The sequence below is a fragment of the Etheostoma cragini genome, chromosome 18, assembly GCF_013103735.1.
Source record: "Etheostoma cragini isolate CJK2018 chromosome 18, CSU_Ecrag_1.0, whole genome shotgun sequence".
Classification (NCBI taxonomy): domain Eukaryota; kingdom Metazoa; phylum Chordata; class Actinopteri; order Perciformes; family Percidae; genus Etheostoma; species Etheostoma cragini.
In genome coordinates, this window is record NC_048424.1 from 19,561,814 (window position 1) to 19,578,763 (window position 16,950).

General features: G+C 40.4%; 1 protein-coding gene across 20 annotated transcripts in view; it reads right to left on the bottom strand.

The window, feature by feature from the left end:
- Nucleotides 1-16,950, bottom strand: part of nrxn3b (neurexin 3b) — a 295,437-nt gene that overhangs the window by 66,289 nt on the left and 212,198 nt on the right. For all 20 annotated transcript variants that reach the window (XM_034900814.1, XM_034900805.1, XM_034900804.1 and 17 more), the window contains one exon: nt 6,199-6,380. In XM_034900814.1, the coding sequence (XP_034756705.1) occupies nt 6,199-6,380 (182 nt within the window). The remainder of the gene's footprint in view (nt 1-6,198; nt 6,381-16,950) is intronic.

The following is a 16,950-nucleotide window of genomic DNA, read 5'->3' on the forward strand; positions in this document are numbered from 1 at the left end:
TAGGAAAGAAGTCAGCACTTCCGAAAAACGGCGAGTTTACGTCCCGTGCACGGGAACCGTCCGCCCAAGAAGTTAAAAAGATGAAAACACAACACTTGTGTCATATTATGAAATCACAGTATCCAAAATGAAAGACCATATACAGCCTATCAAAATAATACCAATATTTTGCCCAGCCCTACATACAATACAATTCATTTTAGCTTAAACTAAAAATAAACCAGTACAGGCATTTTGACTTGTCATAGTAGGAAAAGGAGTTCCTAATAACCTTACCAATGGCTCTCTTCTATTCCAAGTGTCCCAGGAAGCCATAACAGTGTGACAGTGAGCCATTATGCTCAACCAGGGCAAACATTTTGCCCTGAGGCAAGGGTTAACAGGTTAATTCGGCCATGACCACACAACCATTTTACCACCACGTATTACAGGCAAGATAATCAAAAAGTGCCACAGACACTTTTTGATGCCACAAAAAGTGCCACAGACACTTTTTGATTAGCAATCATGAAAAAAAAATATCATTGACTAATTGTCAAGCTAATTTTGTTCCGTCTGTCAAATCAAATTTGCTCAACGTTTTAAAACACTCGCAGACCAAAAGCAACCTTAAAATCCCAAATAAAAAACAACCATGAATTATCCTTTCTGATCCTATAGTGTTTCACAGCTGCACATACCTACTGTGGCATGTAAAGGTTTAACACACAAACACAACATGTGCACCACCCACCAATAATTTTCTTGTAATGATAATTACAATTTAGTAATTAGTTTAACACACAGCCGCGAGATGAAATAATGCGGCTTGTTGTATCACCTGGAAAATCGTAATAACGCAGCAAAGATAAAAATAACTCTCAGCTTCAGATAAACAGTTATCAACAAAGTTACAATAATGCTGACTGCGTGTACTGCATGCAACTAGTTGTGAAAACAGCTGCAAGGTTTATTTTTCCAGCTCTTTATTTCCGTGGGGGGAATCAAACGTGGGAGGTAAGGAAATACAAACTCAAATAAGAAGCTGTAATGTTATCAGGGGCCATGAGCCATAACTGCGATAATATCTATCTTTCCTTGCCGAGGTAGGGTAACTCGATAGAGGCCACACATTGATGGCCATATACACGCTGATGCACACAGGTACACATCAAACATCTTACATTACGTCTGTCAGAGGCAGAAGTAGTGTGAGAGAAAGGGAGAGAGGAGGTAGATTGGAAACAGACAATGTTGGAGATAAACACATTCCGACAAAGAAGGAGCTGATGGATGGATTGGGAGAGACAGGAATGAGTGAAGAACTGAATGAATTATGCATCTGCACTCCTGCATTAATACATTAAAATATACATGCATTACTGTATGTATGCATGTAAAGTACAGTATGTTAGGGTGATGGAAAATTGGATGAAGCATGTATCACACATCTGGAGCATCTGTCCACCTATTTAGTTTTGAAGTTTTGAAGACTTCTATACTATTATCACCCAAAAAGTTTTTTTTCTATCTTAAAACACAAACATTACAAAAAGTGGCTATTTTCCAGGGGAAATTTAAAGCACAACTTTAAATTCATATTTCATAATTAAGACTGAAATGTTACTGTTAAACTAGCCATTACAAACTAAAAAGGTTTACAGTTCAAGCTCTGTTTTTAAGAATTTAAATGTCAGGTTATCCAAAAATTGACAATTGGAGTTTTCAATTTAATGACTTGCACTTTTACTTGTTAACAGAGAATGTGTTGCAATAATTGCAGAGGCTTTATCTTGTCAGGTGTCTTGCAGTCCCCTCCCCCCATTACAAACCATGAGAGAGGCCAGACATGAAAGACGATGGAGCATTCGCAATTTCAGCTTAACCTGACTCCAACTTATCACCTACTACGTCCTCCACAGAAGTGGTTTCATCTGGGCTCACTGGAGCCGTGATGGACCAGGCTATAGCTCGTCCTCACCTCGCCCTTTTTCAGACTGTAGTGTTCAGAACCATGTAAAAGGGTTTTATATAGAGTCTTTCTGGTGGCTGAGGTACACACAGTGTGACTGCCGTGTCCTGTAAAAAAACACAGGCCAGGACTTTGGTTGCATGTCATCGTGGTATCTACCTTCAGATTTTTCAACAACTGGTGATAAAAAAGGATGACACCTCAGACACAGGATTGCGTCTTCCAAGAAATAAAAATGTGGCAATTTTCCTTTAAAGGTCCCATATCATGCTCATTTTCAAGTTTATACTTGTATTTTGGGTTGCTACTAGAACATTTACATGCATACATGCTTTAATGTAAAAAAATACTTAATTTTCATACATTATCATGTCTGAATATGCCTCTGTCTGAAACACCCTGTTTTAGTGCCTTTCTCTTTAAGCCCCCCTACTGAAACTACTCTGATTGGTCAGTGTTTCCGGTTCTTCCATATCTTAGCTCTAGCCTTCACACAAACGTCATTGCTGCCAAGGAACGACTGTAACAGCACTGTAAATAGAGCTCAACAGTCCCGCCCATAGCGAAAGTGAAAATACAATGCAATTTCTCCATTTACAAATGAAGTATAAGGTTTAAACTCGTAAAATCAGCCACCACATGACTAAGTGATCGTGTAAGCCCATATAGCCAAAAGTTCATGGAGCACCAACCTTGCTTTGAGATAAATGTCTTAGATAAGTAATTCATTACCCACAATTCTGAACAATCCCACAAACAAACAAATAAACAAACATTAGCTTCCTTTATTCAGTGGTGGAGTGGTGGATTATGGGATGAGTAGTTCCTTCGTAGTTCCTTCTGCTATGCCATGATCTACTACTACTTGAGTTGAATTTGTTCAATAATGAAAATATGTACACAGTCTTGTACCTTCGGATTTATTGGATTTTTGTTCGTTTTTTTCACTCAAAAAAATTTGTTGTATGTTTTTGAGTCACGTGGTTGCTGGTTAGCCTAAGGCATAGTCTAAAACTCTTGATATACAGATTTTCCCAGACATGAAAAATGAATGGTAAATTTACTTCCGGAACCTAAAGTCTCTCGAAGGAGGGGCGGGACTTTTGAGCTCTATGATTAAAGCTGTGTTGATTTCTTAATGGAATAAGTCTTATCAAACTTTCAAAACAATAATACAGCGCCTCACCTGGCTTTTTAATCAATAAAGGCATGTAAATCTCACTATTTACATTATGGAACCTTTGATATTCAGACAATTTTGTGATAAAAAAAATGTACCTTCAACAAAATTCCCTCTCACCAGCAGATCTTTATTGCAATAAGGTTACTGCAATGTCTTTTAAGCAGTACAGTTTCTATAAGTTTGTATCGTTATCTGTCCTGTATGAGGTAGTAGAGATAAGATTCTGAAGGATTTCTCTATTTGTGTGTATATCTTGGGTTATCTTCACCAGAAGTCATGCGCATTCCCTGGTGAGAGACTGTGTGAATCACAACTCGCACATCTAGCCCACGGCTTAAGAGTCGTTCTGTCATGGATTTAATCTTACACTCACGTACTCACTCACTCACTCACTCACTCACAAAAACGTACGTACCCCACAAACACAAGTTACCTGCGGCATTGCAACAACCCCTTTTGACCCACGTTACACAAACACCTTGGTTTGTTATCCTCACATTGCATTCAGATTATCTTTTAACTATGTGCACGGGAAACACAAGATGTCCTCTTCAGTTTTTACATTAGCGCTCAGAAATGGAATGAACTCGTAAATGAAACACCAGCAATGGCAAAAATGTCGTGCTCACCTCTGCAAATTACCCCAAATTGCCCCTCAGATTTCCAACCAAGCATGCAGTTGTGTTTAGCAGTTAAAATGTAAACACTACAATCAGCATTTTAATTCATGATTGCCAAACAAGCCGTAAGCTAATCAGAAAACGGAGAGGAGGGAGAGGAGATAATGAAGAAAGCAACAAAAAAGACAGGGAGACTAAGGAGGGAATCAGTGATTAGGTTCTGCCTCAAAATGTCTGTTTCTCTCTGCGCTCTGGGAAAAGAAAATGCAATGTATGCCCTTTTTCTGTCAGAATAAACTGAAAGCATGACATACAAAGTATATATATATATATATATATATATATATATATATATATATATATATATATATATATATATATATACACACACACACACACACACACACACACACACACACAAATACACTTATGCTGACTCTACCGTGCATTATACTCAGCAATCGAAATGTTATAGGGTGCCTATTGTGTCTATAATTTTATTTTACACTTTGGTGTGCTGATTCTCCAGTAGTGACCTAATAATTACAAAGGCTAAGGTAATGGCCTTGGGCCTAATAAGACCTTTGGTTAGACATATATCCAGAATTGACAGGCATAATGCGTTTAACCTTTACTTCCAGACTCATTACTAAATGCAAAGCGCTGACAGCGAAGAGCTGACGTCTGTCATTAGGAGTTATTATCTAATAACATTTCGGTCAAGTCTGAAATATCTGCTACTTTTATGCCACACATAAAACTTGTAGAAACAGCAAAGTTGTTTTAACTGTAAATACAATACCTGTACTGCGGTAACCTCCCAATGGATTCATATTCCCACAACTACAGACATAAAGAATAATGTAGTCCGGTTATAATGCATTATTCAGATAACAACAACAAACAAATTATAAGTGAGGTCAAGCAGTGGTTTAATTTTCTCAAAATGTTACCAAATCCACCAGTCTCACAGCTAAATATTCACTCAACGTCTTATTAATTATTTACCGTTACCTTCTCTTTCTTCATTTGGTTTCGGTTCAATAACAGTGTAGTTGTGGGGAAAGTGGAGCCTTGGGAGTGTTGTGACGGTTGGAAAGTATTTTATAGTTTAAGGGTACCATCCATGTTAATATTAAATGGAACCCACTTTGTTTGTACACCCATGGCTGCTAATAAATCATGTAAAATATCAGCAGTGCAATGGTACCCATGCCGAACAACACAGTTTTTTACAACATGCTGCTTCTCTGAATGAATTGGCTTTTTGCTATTAATACATTCATTAGCGTCAAGAGATTGGCCCGCCCAAGGACTCACAGCCAAATTATAAGAGATACCCGGCCTGGCTAGCTACGCTGTGATATCTAAAAAAGCGAAATTAAAAATGCATTTCTTTTCCTTCCTTTAGGGGTTACTGCAATTACTCAGTCGGTTAGGGATGCAGAAAGGCGTCTCCCCACATTGCAACTTTACATCTTCATAATTTTCTCTCTATCCACGCCATTCCACTTCCTCTTTCATTCACACAAACACACACACACACACACACACACACACACATTCACTTTATCTCTGCATACTGTAAAGGCAGCTCCAAACTGCTTGTTGTTGGCCCTCATCTTTGCAGAGCAGATGGCTGCTTTTCTGCACCACATGGCCGGCACTCAGGAGATGAGGGGAGCTCTTTAAGAAGAAAAAGACTTTCAATCTGCTTTAGCAACTGTAGCTCCTCCTCATCACCACATCTTTTTTCACATGGCGTCAGCAGCAACTTGCCAGCCCCCCCCCCCCCAGCACAGCTGCCTCCACATCCCCCCAATTGCACTGATTTGACGCTCTGCATTCATCAGCTCCTGTTGATGATCATTTAAATACTTAATGCTTATGTAAACAAGTCTAACACAAGGTCTCAAAGTGAGATTATTAAGATGCTGCATGGATGCACCGTCGACTGGCCAAGAATGCCAACTCGTGGGAACAGGCTGCATATGTATGGGAAGGCCACATCCATTATTCATGCCGGGAGTCAGTTCGAATGTGGTGGAGAAGTAGGTTTATTCTGGAAGAGGATGGTAAGCAAAGACTTGGAGCAGAGTGGTAAGCTATCTATTTTTTTTTCTTTTATGGATCTGCACCATTTGTATAATTTAGTTTGAGCATTATGGGCTGAATATGGCCTTAAGACTGCACTATGTAAACCTTGACCAACAACTCACAGGTGTTTGTGGTCCTCATATCAGTTGTAATACTAGAAACATATAAGTGCTTCTGGACAACAATAACCACAGCGTAGGTTTATAAATGTATTGTAATGTACAGGAGCTAAAATAGATTATGTAACTGTTCCTAATTAGCTTGAAACCAATGTTTAGCCTAAATCTAAATAAAAATGACTTCAGTATAGTAACTGCCATATTGAAGTGTTAAACGCGAGTACTTACGATGTGGAGCATGATGTAGTCACCCAGACGTGGGGCGCTGTCGATGCGGACGAGGATGCCGTCTTTGATGGTGGTGCTAAAGCCCACCGCCAGCCGGTCCGTCCGTGTGCTTGGCCTCTCATTATTGGGCCATGTGTATGTGATCAAACCTCCTCCTTTACCAAAGATATAGGTGGTCCCAGCTGTGGAAACACAAGAAGCAAAAAAGGGCAGGGATTAGATTTATTGTAGTAAAAATAGAGACAGATAAAAAGAGTAAAGGGTAAAATTCTTTTTTTGGCCATGTTCAAACATACTGTAACTAGACACTAGGGAGCACGGTGTCGTCAGCAACAAGACAAAACTAGACCCAAACCTCCATTAAGGGCTAAATCGGCAGTAATTCCTTTACATCTACTTTTCCACTGCTACAATGTAATTGTGTTGAGTTCTATTTTAGGTTTTTAATGGTATTTAGCCGCCACCACCTTTTGGGTAGAAGTCACCAGCTCCCCTGGCGCCATCTATGACCTATCCAACTCTTAAATATAGCCCCTTTCCAGGGAATAACAGCCAGTATGGCCAGAACCGGATAAGTCTCCTAATCCTCATGTATTATATATGAGACCTGCAACCAAAGAACAAAGGCTGGCACAAGAAAGAAGAGAAGGGGTTTGGGGCGGGAAATCGAAGAACCTTCGTCTGGTCTAATTTGACAAATGCAGTATAGAAAAAAAGGGCCTTGGTACCAGTGGGGGTAGAGAAGCTTAACAAAATGGAGATTTTTGATATTACATCTGCCACTATGCAGATTTCTGTCAGATTAGAGGGTCTGATTGGATCAAACTTGGCCTTGAGACACAGGCTCTGTGAAAATTGTTTGTGGATCTCCTTTTTCTATTATCACGTGGAACAGAAAAAAAGGAAGATAAAAGTTTCATTTTTTGGTTGCAGGGCAGGATTCCATTCTAACTTCTGAATGTTCCCTAGGGTGCATCAGAATTAAAGCACTGAATCCTTGAGCCGCTTAGGCACCTCGTCCACATTTCGGAAAAAGATAATCAAGAGATCAAAGGCATTAGACCTACAGCAGATAGACTAGCGGGCGAATCAATATGGGAGACGAAACAGACTCCTGTGTCCTAAGGATAGTAGAAAGCATTTGGCCCACCTCAGAGGCTGACAGGGGATTGCTAATGAAGTCTCATTTCAAATTCATTTTTTTCTGCCTCCCAATATCCCTCTGCATCCTAATATCCCCCGTCCCCTCCATTGTTCCTCTCTTTTTCATTCACTTCCTCTCTAAGTCACCTGAACATCTGTTTGGCCTTGTGATGGGTGCCCAGCTGTCTTACAGTTTCCCCTATGAAGCGGCCAACAATCTGCTATGTGGTCCACAATACCCTGGAGACTGCAACAACATATGGATGAGAGGGAGTAAGAAAGAGGGAGAGACTCTATCGACCAGATGAGTGTCTCTATTTGCCTTCGGGCGCACAAACAGCTCTGCATTTTACACAGCTCAGGTGCCAGCAATGCAAACCACCAACTAAGGTCGTCTATATGACAGAAAAACACCTAAACAAGTGAAGCATCCCAAGCCTCAAACAACTGCTTCAATTCTTGTAATTAATAACACAACATGGCTGGTTTAACACAAGCAACTCCCTATGAGATTTCAGTTTTTTTTTTTCATGAAGAGAAACAATTAAATCTCCCAATTGTTCTCAATGACATTGCAGCAATTGAAGCCGATGTTTTGCATCATTTATCATGGATGACAAAACAAGGCCCCCGTGCCGTGAAGACACCAGATAGCAGCCTGCAGCCAGGTTGCACCGGATCTGGCCCCCGATGTCTCATTGCCTCAAAGTTTCTTCTTGCCAAAAAGAGTTCAGGCAGACTTGGGATCAGTTTCCCCAGCAAACTTCGCCTATCTCATCTAACACGCTCTCTCTTTATTTCTGGAGGGGATGACGATGATGAGCAGCAAAGATACAAGCACCCCGGGGAGCCAATTATCACATTGAGGAGATTTGCTTAGTGTTTCAAAAAGACAATGTTCGGCATGAAACACACACAGGCAGCCAAACGCGTGGCAAATGATGCACACGGGCAGGCTGACGGAGGCACAAACGCACACTGTGAAGTATAGAAGTGTACAAACACGATGCCTTCTCACACGCAATCACACAAGTGGGTGATGATCTGCACAAGTACAGAGAAGAGAGAGAACCCGAGAATTACGAAGTGTAGTACATTTCCCTAAAACAACCTGCTCGTTCCAGACTGCACCAACTGTATGTCCACACAGAGAGGAAGTCCACTGCATAGCAATTCATGCATTTGTTTTGTGTAAAGAGTCATTTCTGATACTCATGTTAAAAGGTCCCATGGCATGAAAATATTACTTTATGAGGGTTTTGTAACATTAATATACGTTCCCCCAGCCTGACTATGGTCCCCCAGTGGCTAGAAATGGCAGTAGGTGTAAACCGAGCCCTGGGTTTCCTGCTCTGCCTTTGAGAAAATGAAAGCTCAGATGGGCAATCTGCAATCTTGCAATCGGAGCAGAGAAAGGGGAGGTAACCTTGCCCCTTATAACCTCCATAAGGGGCAAGGTTACCTCCCTTTTCTCTGCTCCGCCCGCCCAGAGAATTTGGGCCAAACATGTGAGAGAGACATCGTGGCTTTCAAACGAGCAAAATGGCAGTTTGTCAAGGCCACACCCCCAGCCTCCACCTTGCCCCCCCGCCAAAAAAAACAAATAACCTCTCCTCCTCAAAAGCTACAGACTCAGAAATGGCACATACTAAGCAAAGCTCATTGTGAGACTGGCTTTAGTGGCTGTAATTCTGCACCAAGGCTGAATTTTGGGAAAGAGACTTCAGATACAGTATTAGGGGACCACTAAGGTCATTATAAAAGCATACACAGAGCACCATGTTATGGGACCTTTAAATCTTGATTTCAACTGAGAAAAATAACTAAATGAATTGAGGAAATGAAGAATTGTTGAAGCTAGGCTGAACTCCCGAGGTCAAGAGTTTTATCTGAATAACTTCCCTTCATAGCATAAGGGCTTCACCAGGCGAGAGGGCTTTTTCCACTCAAGTGGATATAAGGAGCATGAATATAATTCAATTTCAGCGATGTTGCAAGGAAACTAATTAGATAGAGAGGGTAAGCAATGACATATTTGAATTGTGCCAGCATATTGTAGCATGGCTACTCCATTTGCTTCAAATAACACCTACCTGGGCATAAACCTGCCAAAAACTGTTAATAAATATTAGATTTGTCAAGATTTTTTTACCCAGTAATACAAATCTGTTAAACTGAAAACAGAAAGCAAAAATGAAGAGGAGCTTTTCTTCATTATATTACAATATATCAACACTTATTGCCTTTACGATTTTCCAGCAGCGTGTACTCTACATTAGCAAGAAGATCTCACATTAGTTCTTTGGCAAAAACCTTTTAAAATGCGCATGTAATTTAAAGGGCAAGAGTGCAAGAGAAAATAATGTCTTTCATTGTCTGGGAAATAACTTGGCTCATTGAGTAGGCTAATACAACCTTTAAAGAAGAGGGATCTCTGTAACAGAGTGTGCCAAAGTATTGGGCTTGGACAGCTTTTTTTGTTGCTTACACACTACCATAATTATTATGGCTGTGAGTATGAGTCATATTTCTATATTTATTATAGATAGGCATTATTGTAGTTGCTGTGTTTCCCGTGGATCTAATCATTGGGTCTCTGTAAATCATTAAATGTGATCTAGAATTACTATATCTTTAAAGTGTCCTGAGATAACGTCCGTTATGATTTTACACTTTACGTAATATTGATATGAATTAAACTGGTTAATACCTTTTAGGCACTGTCCAAATTGCCTCTTAAGTACATAGTATTAAAAAATGCCTCTTAATTCAATACCCAATTTCAATACCTAAGGAGTAAAAATTGTTATTGAAAAAAGCATAGTTTAGGAACCGGTATCGATATCACATTATTGGCATCAGTACTGGAAAATGTGAACAACCTCTTCAAAGTTTGCTGTTCTGATTCCTGTGTCCCTTTCTTTTCTTGTACTTTGCTGTAGACTTTTCATCTGCACTCATGGTCATTCACGGCATTCTTTTACAGATGGACTGACTTACTGCCATCAGAACAGCAGAAAATTAAACATCCGACATGCATGCCTTTCACAGCTAGCATGCCCTGGTGAAAAGCAAACTACAGGGGAAATATCCTCAAAGGAAGCAAATCTACTAACAGATTACTGCACAAGATGTTATTTTGGTGGATCAGAGGGGACTTTCATCTCCATACTTGAATAATGCAATCTTGCCATGGCCAGTGGGTATTGGAGGGAGGCCATTCTCGATCTAATTGTAGCATATGGGTGCACTATTGATATGTGAGTGAAGGGAGAGGAGATGGGGAGCCCTCTGAATAAAATGATGAGCAACATTGATTTATTTTGATTATTCTTTGATGGCTGACAATAAAATAAAAACAAAATACGTCCATATGAGGCTGAAAAGTTGTGATTCATGCATCTGCAGTGTAGCTCAGTTTAGAGACAAACTGTAGATGAGAGACTAGGTCAAAGCCTTGGCCTCTATTTCACAGAGGTCCCCTGAGGCGTGGGAGTGCAGACAGAAGGTCAGGACACCTGTCTGTGCCACAGAACTATGTCCTGTCCTTCAGGCCGCCACGTGACATTACCCAACTAGAGGAAATAAAAAAACAAAAAGGAGTAGGATTGTATTTTCACACAGAGCCAGGAATGACTGAAGGTCACCAGTTTCAATAGACTTGGCCAGCGGGAAAAATCTGAGTGGAGCAAACAAGATTTCCTCTTGAGCCTCTGTTCCAGCTCAGCGTACAGTATGATGATTACAAAAAATATGAAAAATATTTACATAGATTATTTACAGGCATGTTTGCACAATGTCTTCCCTCATCTTTTTAAATAATTATTTAAAGTAAACTAGGCAATAATGCTATCTATAACAGCAAAAGAGTAGAGCAGCTGCCATGGCACACATCTGTTAGATTTGGGTAATTGGTTGGATTAAGGCTTTGCACCATGCTGTGATAACACCCTCTGTTTAGAGGGAGCTGAAAGAGGACCTACAGCAAATGACCGTTACTGGCTGTCCAACTGCACAGGCTACAGGGGGGCTTCGGTCAAAAGTTTTTTTTTATTCTAGTGTAAGGTGGATGAGGTAGTGTGTGTGTGTGTGTGTGTGTGTGTGTGTGTGTGTGTGTGTGTGTGTGTGTGTGTGCATGTAACTGTTTGTGCATGTGGGTAAGGCCAGCCAAAAACAAAAAGATGCCACTGCCAGCTAGCCCACAAGGCAGTATGGATAAATTATCTAAACTCTAACTCTCTGTGTGAGTATGCATGCACACATGCATGCTCAAAGTCACCTGCATAGACATGTATGAGTCTTAACTCATGCACACACATTTACAAGCGCACATACGCCCTCTCCTTTCTCCTTGGTGTGGGTTGTTTATGTGCTTTTATGTCTTTCCCCTTGTTATCTCTTGGGCTTTCTGCAGCTCTGGCACCCCAGGGGATGGAAGTAGAAGACAAACACGGTTTGATGTGGTCGAATTCCCTGCCATCAGAGAATGAGGAAAAGAAAGAAAAGCCTTTAAAAAAAATCCTGAAAGTGAGATGCAAAATGTAATTGCAACTCTATCATCAGAATGCTTTCTCCTGCCGTGCTTCATACGAGGGGAATTATTAGCTCTGCCGTCCTTCACACAACCACAATAAAGAATCATTGACAGAGGAATCGAATTGAGAGATACTGAGCTGTGTAATCACCGGGATTTATCTCCATTTTACAACCTCTTATCATTTTATAATTCATACTTCCAACTGTTGCCTCCATCCCCTGGGATAGAAAGAGGGGCGAGACAGATGATTGAGTGCTCTCTCGCTCTCTCTACTTCTATCCTCAATCAGCTGCCAGAAGCAAGTTTACAGCAAATGGCTAAAGTGCTATAGATGTCTATGTTGGTTCATGTGTGCTATTGGATGTAATAATCTAATGTATTTCTATGGCATACACTCACACAATGCACATTGTGTGTGTATAAATGTGTCAATACATTGTCAGAAAACATGGTGGCCATGTGTCCCATCTTTCATCCGCAACGCTGAACAACATGCAAAATATGATTGATGAAGGGCAGTGTGTTGTAAAGGATGGCTGTGTAAAGAAAACAGCCAGCCTTGAATGATTTACACTGTCTGTTTCCACGTTGTAATAAGCTGAAGCAATACCACACTGCATGGATTCACGCGCCAAAAACCAGGGCTAATGGAAGTGGGAAAAAAACAGAGACGGCATGGACAGAGCGGACCTGGTGAAAAGTAAAAGACGCCTGAGTCATATTATGATATATGTGCAGGCAAATACGCTGTGAAATACTGACAGAATTGGGAATGGGAACACATTTATTTATCGTTTGTCACCAAGATTGACCCTTTGCAAAATTGATATTTTAAACAGTAATATTTTCACCCTACTGTTATTAAAATGTATATGTATGGCAGCTTTGGCAAGGCAGCTTTATTTGTATAGCACATTTCAGCAACAGGGCAATTCAAAGTGCTTTACACAAAATCATTAAAACAGATAAAACACAAGTACAAACAGTTAAAAGTCATAAGCATTAAAAATCAATAAGACACATGAATATACAGTTGAAAACAAAATAGAAACATTAGGACACATATGCCTATGGATGCCCTATGTATGGATGATTTTGTATCAGGTATGATTGCTGGAAGGGAACCTGTATTTGTAAACTTAAACAAATGTCAAAAGTTTGCAGAAAGCTATGCAATACCACAACACAGCCTGTGATTATAGCTAAGAAAGTTATTTCCCTGTCTGCACTGTACGCACAGAGGATCGTACGGGTTACTCTACATTGTATAACATTTTGTCAGAGTCATATTCTAACTTTATGAGCCAGAACCCACTAGCACTAGCAAAAAGCAAGACAGAGGTTCCGGTAGCTGTTGCTGCTCGGGCTGCAGAGCAGCACCAGTAGCCAGGATGATAAAGTCTGAGCCGTTGGGCAGCAGCTCCACTCGCTGGGATTGAGCAGTCAAATACTACAGTAGTTGTATTTGTGCTACAGTTGCCCAGCAATGGAAAGAGAATCTAAAGCCTCTCTGCTGAAGTAAGATTTAGTGCTGACAGTTTTGGTGGAGTCGGCTGTTGGTGCCAGTGCAAAAGGACTCCAGGTGACGGGAAACAACCAATGTCAACAGCCGGCACATCAGAAAGAACATACTATGCTGGTATGAAGGGTTGCAACCAAAAACCTTTCATTGTAACTTAATATGGTTCATCTGTGAAATGTCAAACATAGGTAGAAAACACCTTATGTATTATAAAAAATGATTTTGTCGATTGACCAACTGATTTATCAACTAATGGTTATAATGGTGTAACCTACTGAACACTCAGTTGCCAGTGTTTTAGTTACTCTTAGCTAAAACTAATACAGTCTAATACAGAAACCTATTTTCTTTTTTACTTCTATATTTATCTGTACATATTTCTGTCTTTTTCTGCAGCAAAACATTAATTTACCTTCTGGGAATCAATAAAGGCTCATCTTATTCAAAGTAAGGTCTATGAAAGATTCTGCACACCCACACAGGTGTTTTGTTTCTTCAGATTAATTAGATCTCAAGTCTGGTTGAAATTGGGAATGATGTGAGGTCGCCAAACTCGGTGCACTCCCTGGCCCACAGGATGCTATTTGCGAACCTTTTCCCATGGTTTATGCCAAACCCCCACTGCTCCTGTTAGAAACATAATATGCATTCCTTGCTTTAATATTATCATTGGGACTATCCTAGCTAGCATGATGAGCTAGCCAATTGTTAAAGGATTATTGTCTTCCACAACAATTCTTCCACGTAGCTTGAAATTAATGTATAATATATGTAATTGGATGTGCTCAAAAACACTTAAGGTGCAATGACTTCCAGCGACGCAGCACACGGTGAGATGACTCAATCAAAAAAAAAGTTCTTATCTCTTTTTGTCACCCTTCACTGGCGGAGGACATACTTGACATACTTCCATGATGAACAGCTTGATTTGCCATCTGTATCAAGTTGCTGAGGCAAAAGTGGGGGGATGGTTGTAAGGAAGAGCAGGGGAGAGTAGTCACTTTTTGCAACTGTAGACACTGAGCCTTAGATATTTATTCCTTCATCTCCTATTGGAGAAACATTGGTTCCTACTCACAGGCATGTCAAGTCGTCCTCAGATTGCTACAGAAGAACAGGAAGATCGACTCACAGACACCCATTAACAAAGCAGTCATGTACCCTCACTTCAGCTTCATGTAACACTGTGAAGGCGCAAACGTGAGTACACAAGTGAAAATATTCACACACACGCACAGACTAGAACAGCAGAAGGTGAGCCATAACAACTCTCCCCTCATTACGGCAAAACTCGAATAGCCTGTCTCACCCTTCTCTTCCCCCCTCCCCTTCCCTGCTTGGTCTCCCCTCCTGCTGCATTACTGACACTCTTCTCTGTTATAGTGGCTAGCGTACAGAGAGGAAGGGCTTTAAATGTTGTTGTTTTTTTTCTTGGTTCTCTGGAGATGTCAGCTCCTATTCTCTCTGGTTGGAAAAGGAAGAGGATGAGAAAGAGGGAAGGGGTTCTGAAGAGGATTCAGAAGCTGGGGGAGGAGGCCAAGGGGGGTGATTAGGTTTGCAGCTGAGATCCACGCAGCACTCTAGGCTACAAAGAAGACCTGTCTGCTGACTTTAATGCTGCACGCTGCCACCAGTAGAATGTTTAGAAAGGGGAGAGACTTTGCACAGAGATGAAAGGGAAGAAGGTGCAAGAGACAAAGAAGGATACAGGGTAGAAGACGAAGAGACAGACAGACTGACATACAGAACATGGGCAGTAAAGGTTGAGATACGCCACCTTAAGATGGCATAAACACACACAAATGTTTGGGACACTGAAGCTCCTGACTCAATCCTGCTCCTTACTATGGTGAAAATTAGTATTCTGTCAGTTCTAGTGTTGATGTTCACACTGCTCTGGGCAAAATTAGGACATGAGTGTCTCCTTCCCATCATTCATAATGCATGACACACAATGTGTGTGAGGCATATCACTTCAGAGACTGGCCACACCAAACCCTGCTGAGGATTAAGTGAAGATCTCCCAAAGAATACGGGATTCCAAGATAGGTCCGAAAGGAAGCATCATTTATAATTGAATCATCCCCAGAGGATAGTGCAGCCTGTCTGCCTTTGCCAAGGCTTCGAGGAGAGCCCAGAACTCCTCTGCTCCTCACTGTCTGCCTGTCTGTCTCTCCCTCTCCCCCGTCTCATGCACAAATGCAACACAACAACCTCAGCCACTGATCTCATCCCTAGGCCTTTATGACTCAAACCCAAGTTGGTCACATTAACTCATTCTGAACTTTTTACAAACTTGCCTTTTTTTGGACCAAAGAGTTGCGAAAGATTGTACAAACACAGCATTACAAAATTGGCTTTGGTTTGTGCGATGTCCTTTCCAACTGGGGATGTCAATGAATGTGGAAATTGCGTCAGCTGCAAAGTCACAAGGAACACAACAAGCTTTGCTCATCCAATCATGGGTGAAATTGAAAGTCAACCAGAAGATAGGATCACAGAACACAAGAGATCCATTAAAAGTAAAGAAAAAACCCAGTGTCCACACATTTCTGTAGGCCAAACATTCCACTCTTTTATTGGTATTGATAAGACCAATTTGGGGCTGAGCAGGAATCCAAAAGACATTGCCCCTTCACCTGGGGGGGCTGGGATTCAAGATCCAGACTTCCATGGGACCACAGGATTATCTGTGCACACAAGCATGTGAGAACCAGGTAGGGGTGCACACAGGCCTTTAAAAACGTAAATAACATTTTTTACATAGAAAAAGTATGGTTTGGAAAAAAAAATCTGAATCCTATCGTAGGTGCTCGCACACACAGAGGGGTGGTAAAGGTTAAAAAGTCAATGAGGGCCGTTCTAGAAATTCATGAAATAGAAAAATTATAAAACCCTATCATTTTTTACACCATCAAAAAGTGCAAATGTATATAACAAAAACGTGCTAGAACATGCAAGAAATTGAAACATTATATAGCAATAAGTGCTGGTATATGTGATAAAAGTACTTATAGATAAAAATCATGGAAAAGCAAGCAAAGGGTTAAGAAAATAGTAAAAATGCATAATTTATCATAAATATTTACAAGGTAAAATGGGTGGGTTGAAGAGTTAGAATCATGCATCAAGTAATGCTAAATGTAAATACATATTTGATCACAAGGAAACTTCACATTGCACCTTACCTTATGGTAATTGTAACGATTTTATATTGAGACTGTGTGGTAGTTTATACTGTTTACGTAACATTTTGTTCGGTACATTTATTCTGAAATTTGGCTGTTTGGTTGTATGCTATTCTCTAAACGGGCGTTCAGTTCTTATTGGATAACTAAAGATTGAACCAAGTTGAAGTGAACAGGTATATATATATATATATATATATATACACAGTTGTGTTCAAAATAATAGAAGTCCAACATCACTAAGCTCATAAATCATATTTTTTGGTAGAAGTGATATTTCTACTTGGCAAATAATTTACTAGTAAGTGTTGTAGAGTCATAAAAAAACAACAGAGCCAACAATCATGGCATGCATGCTGCTC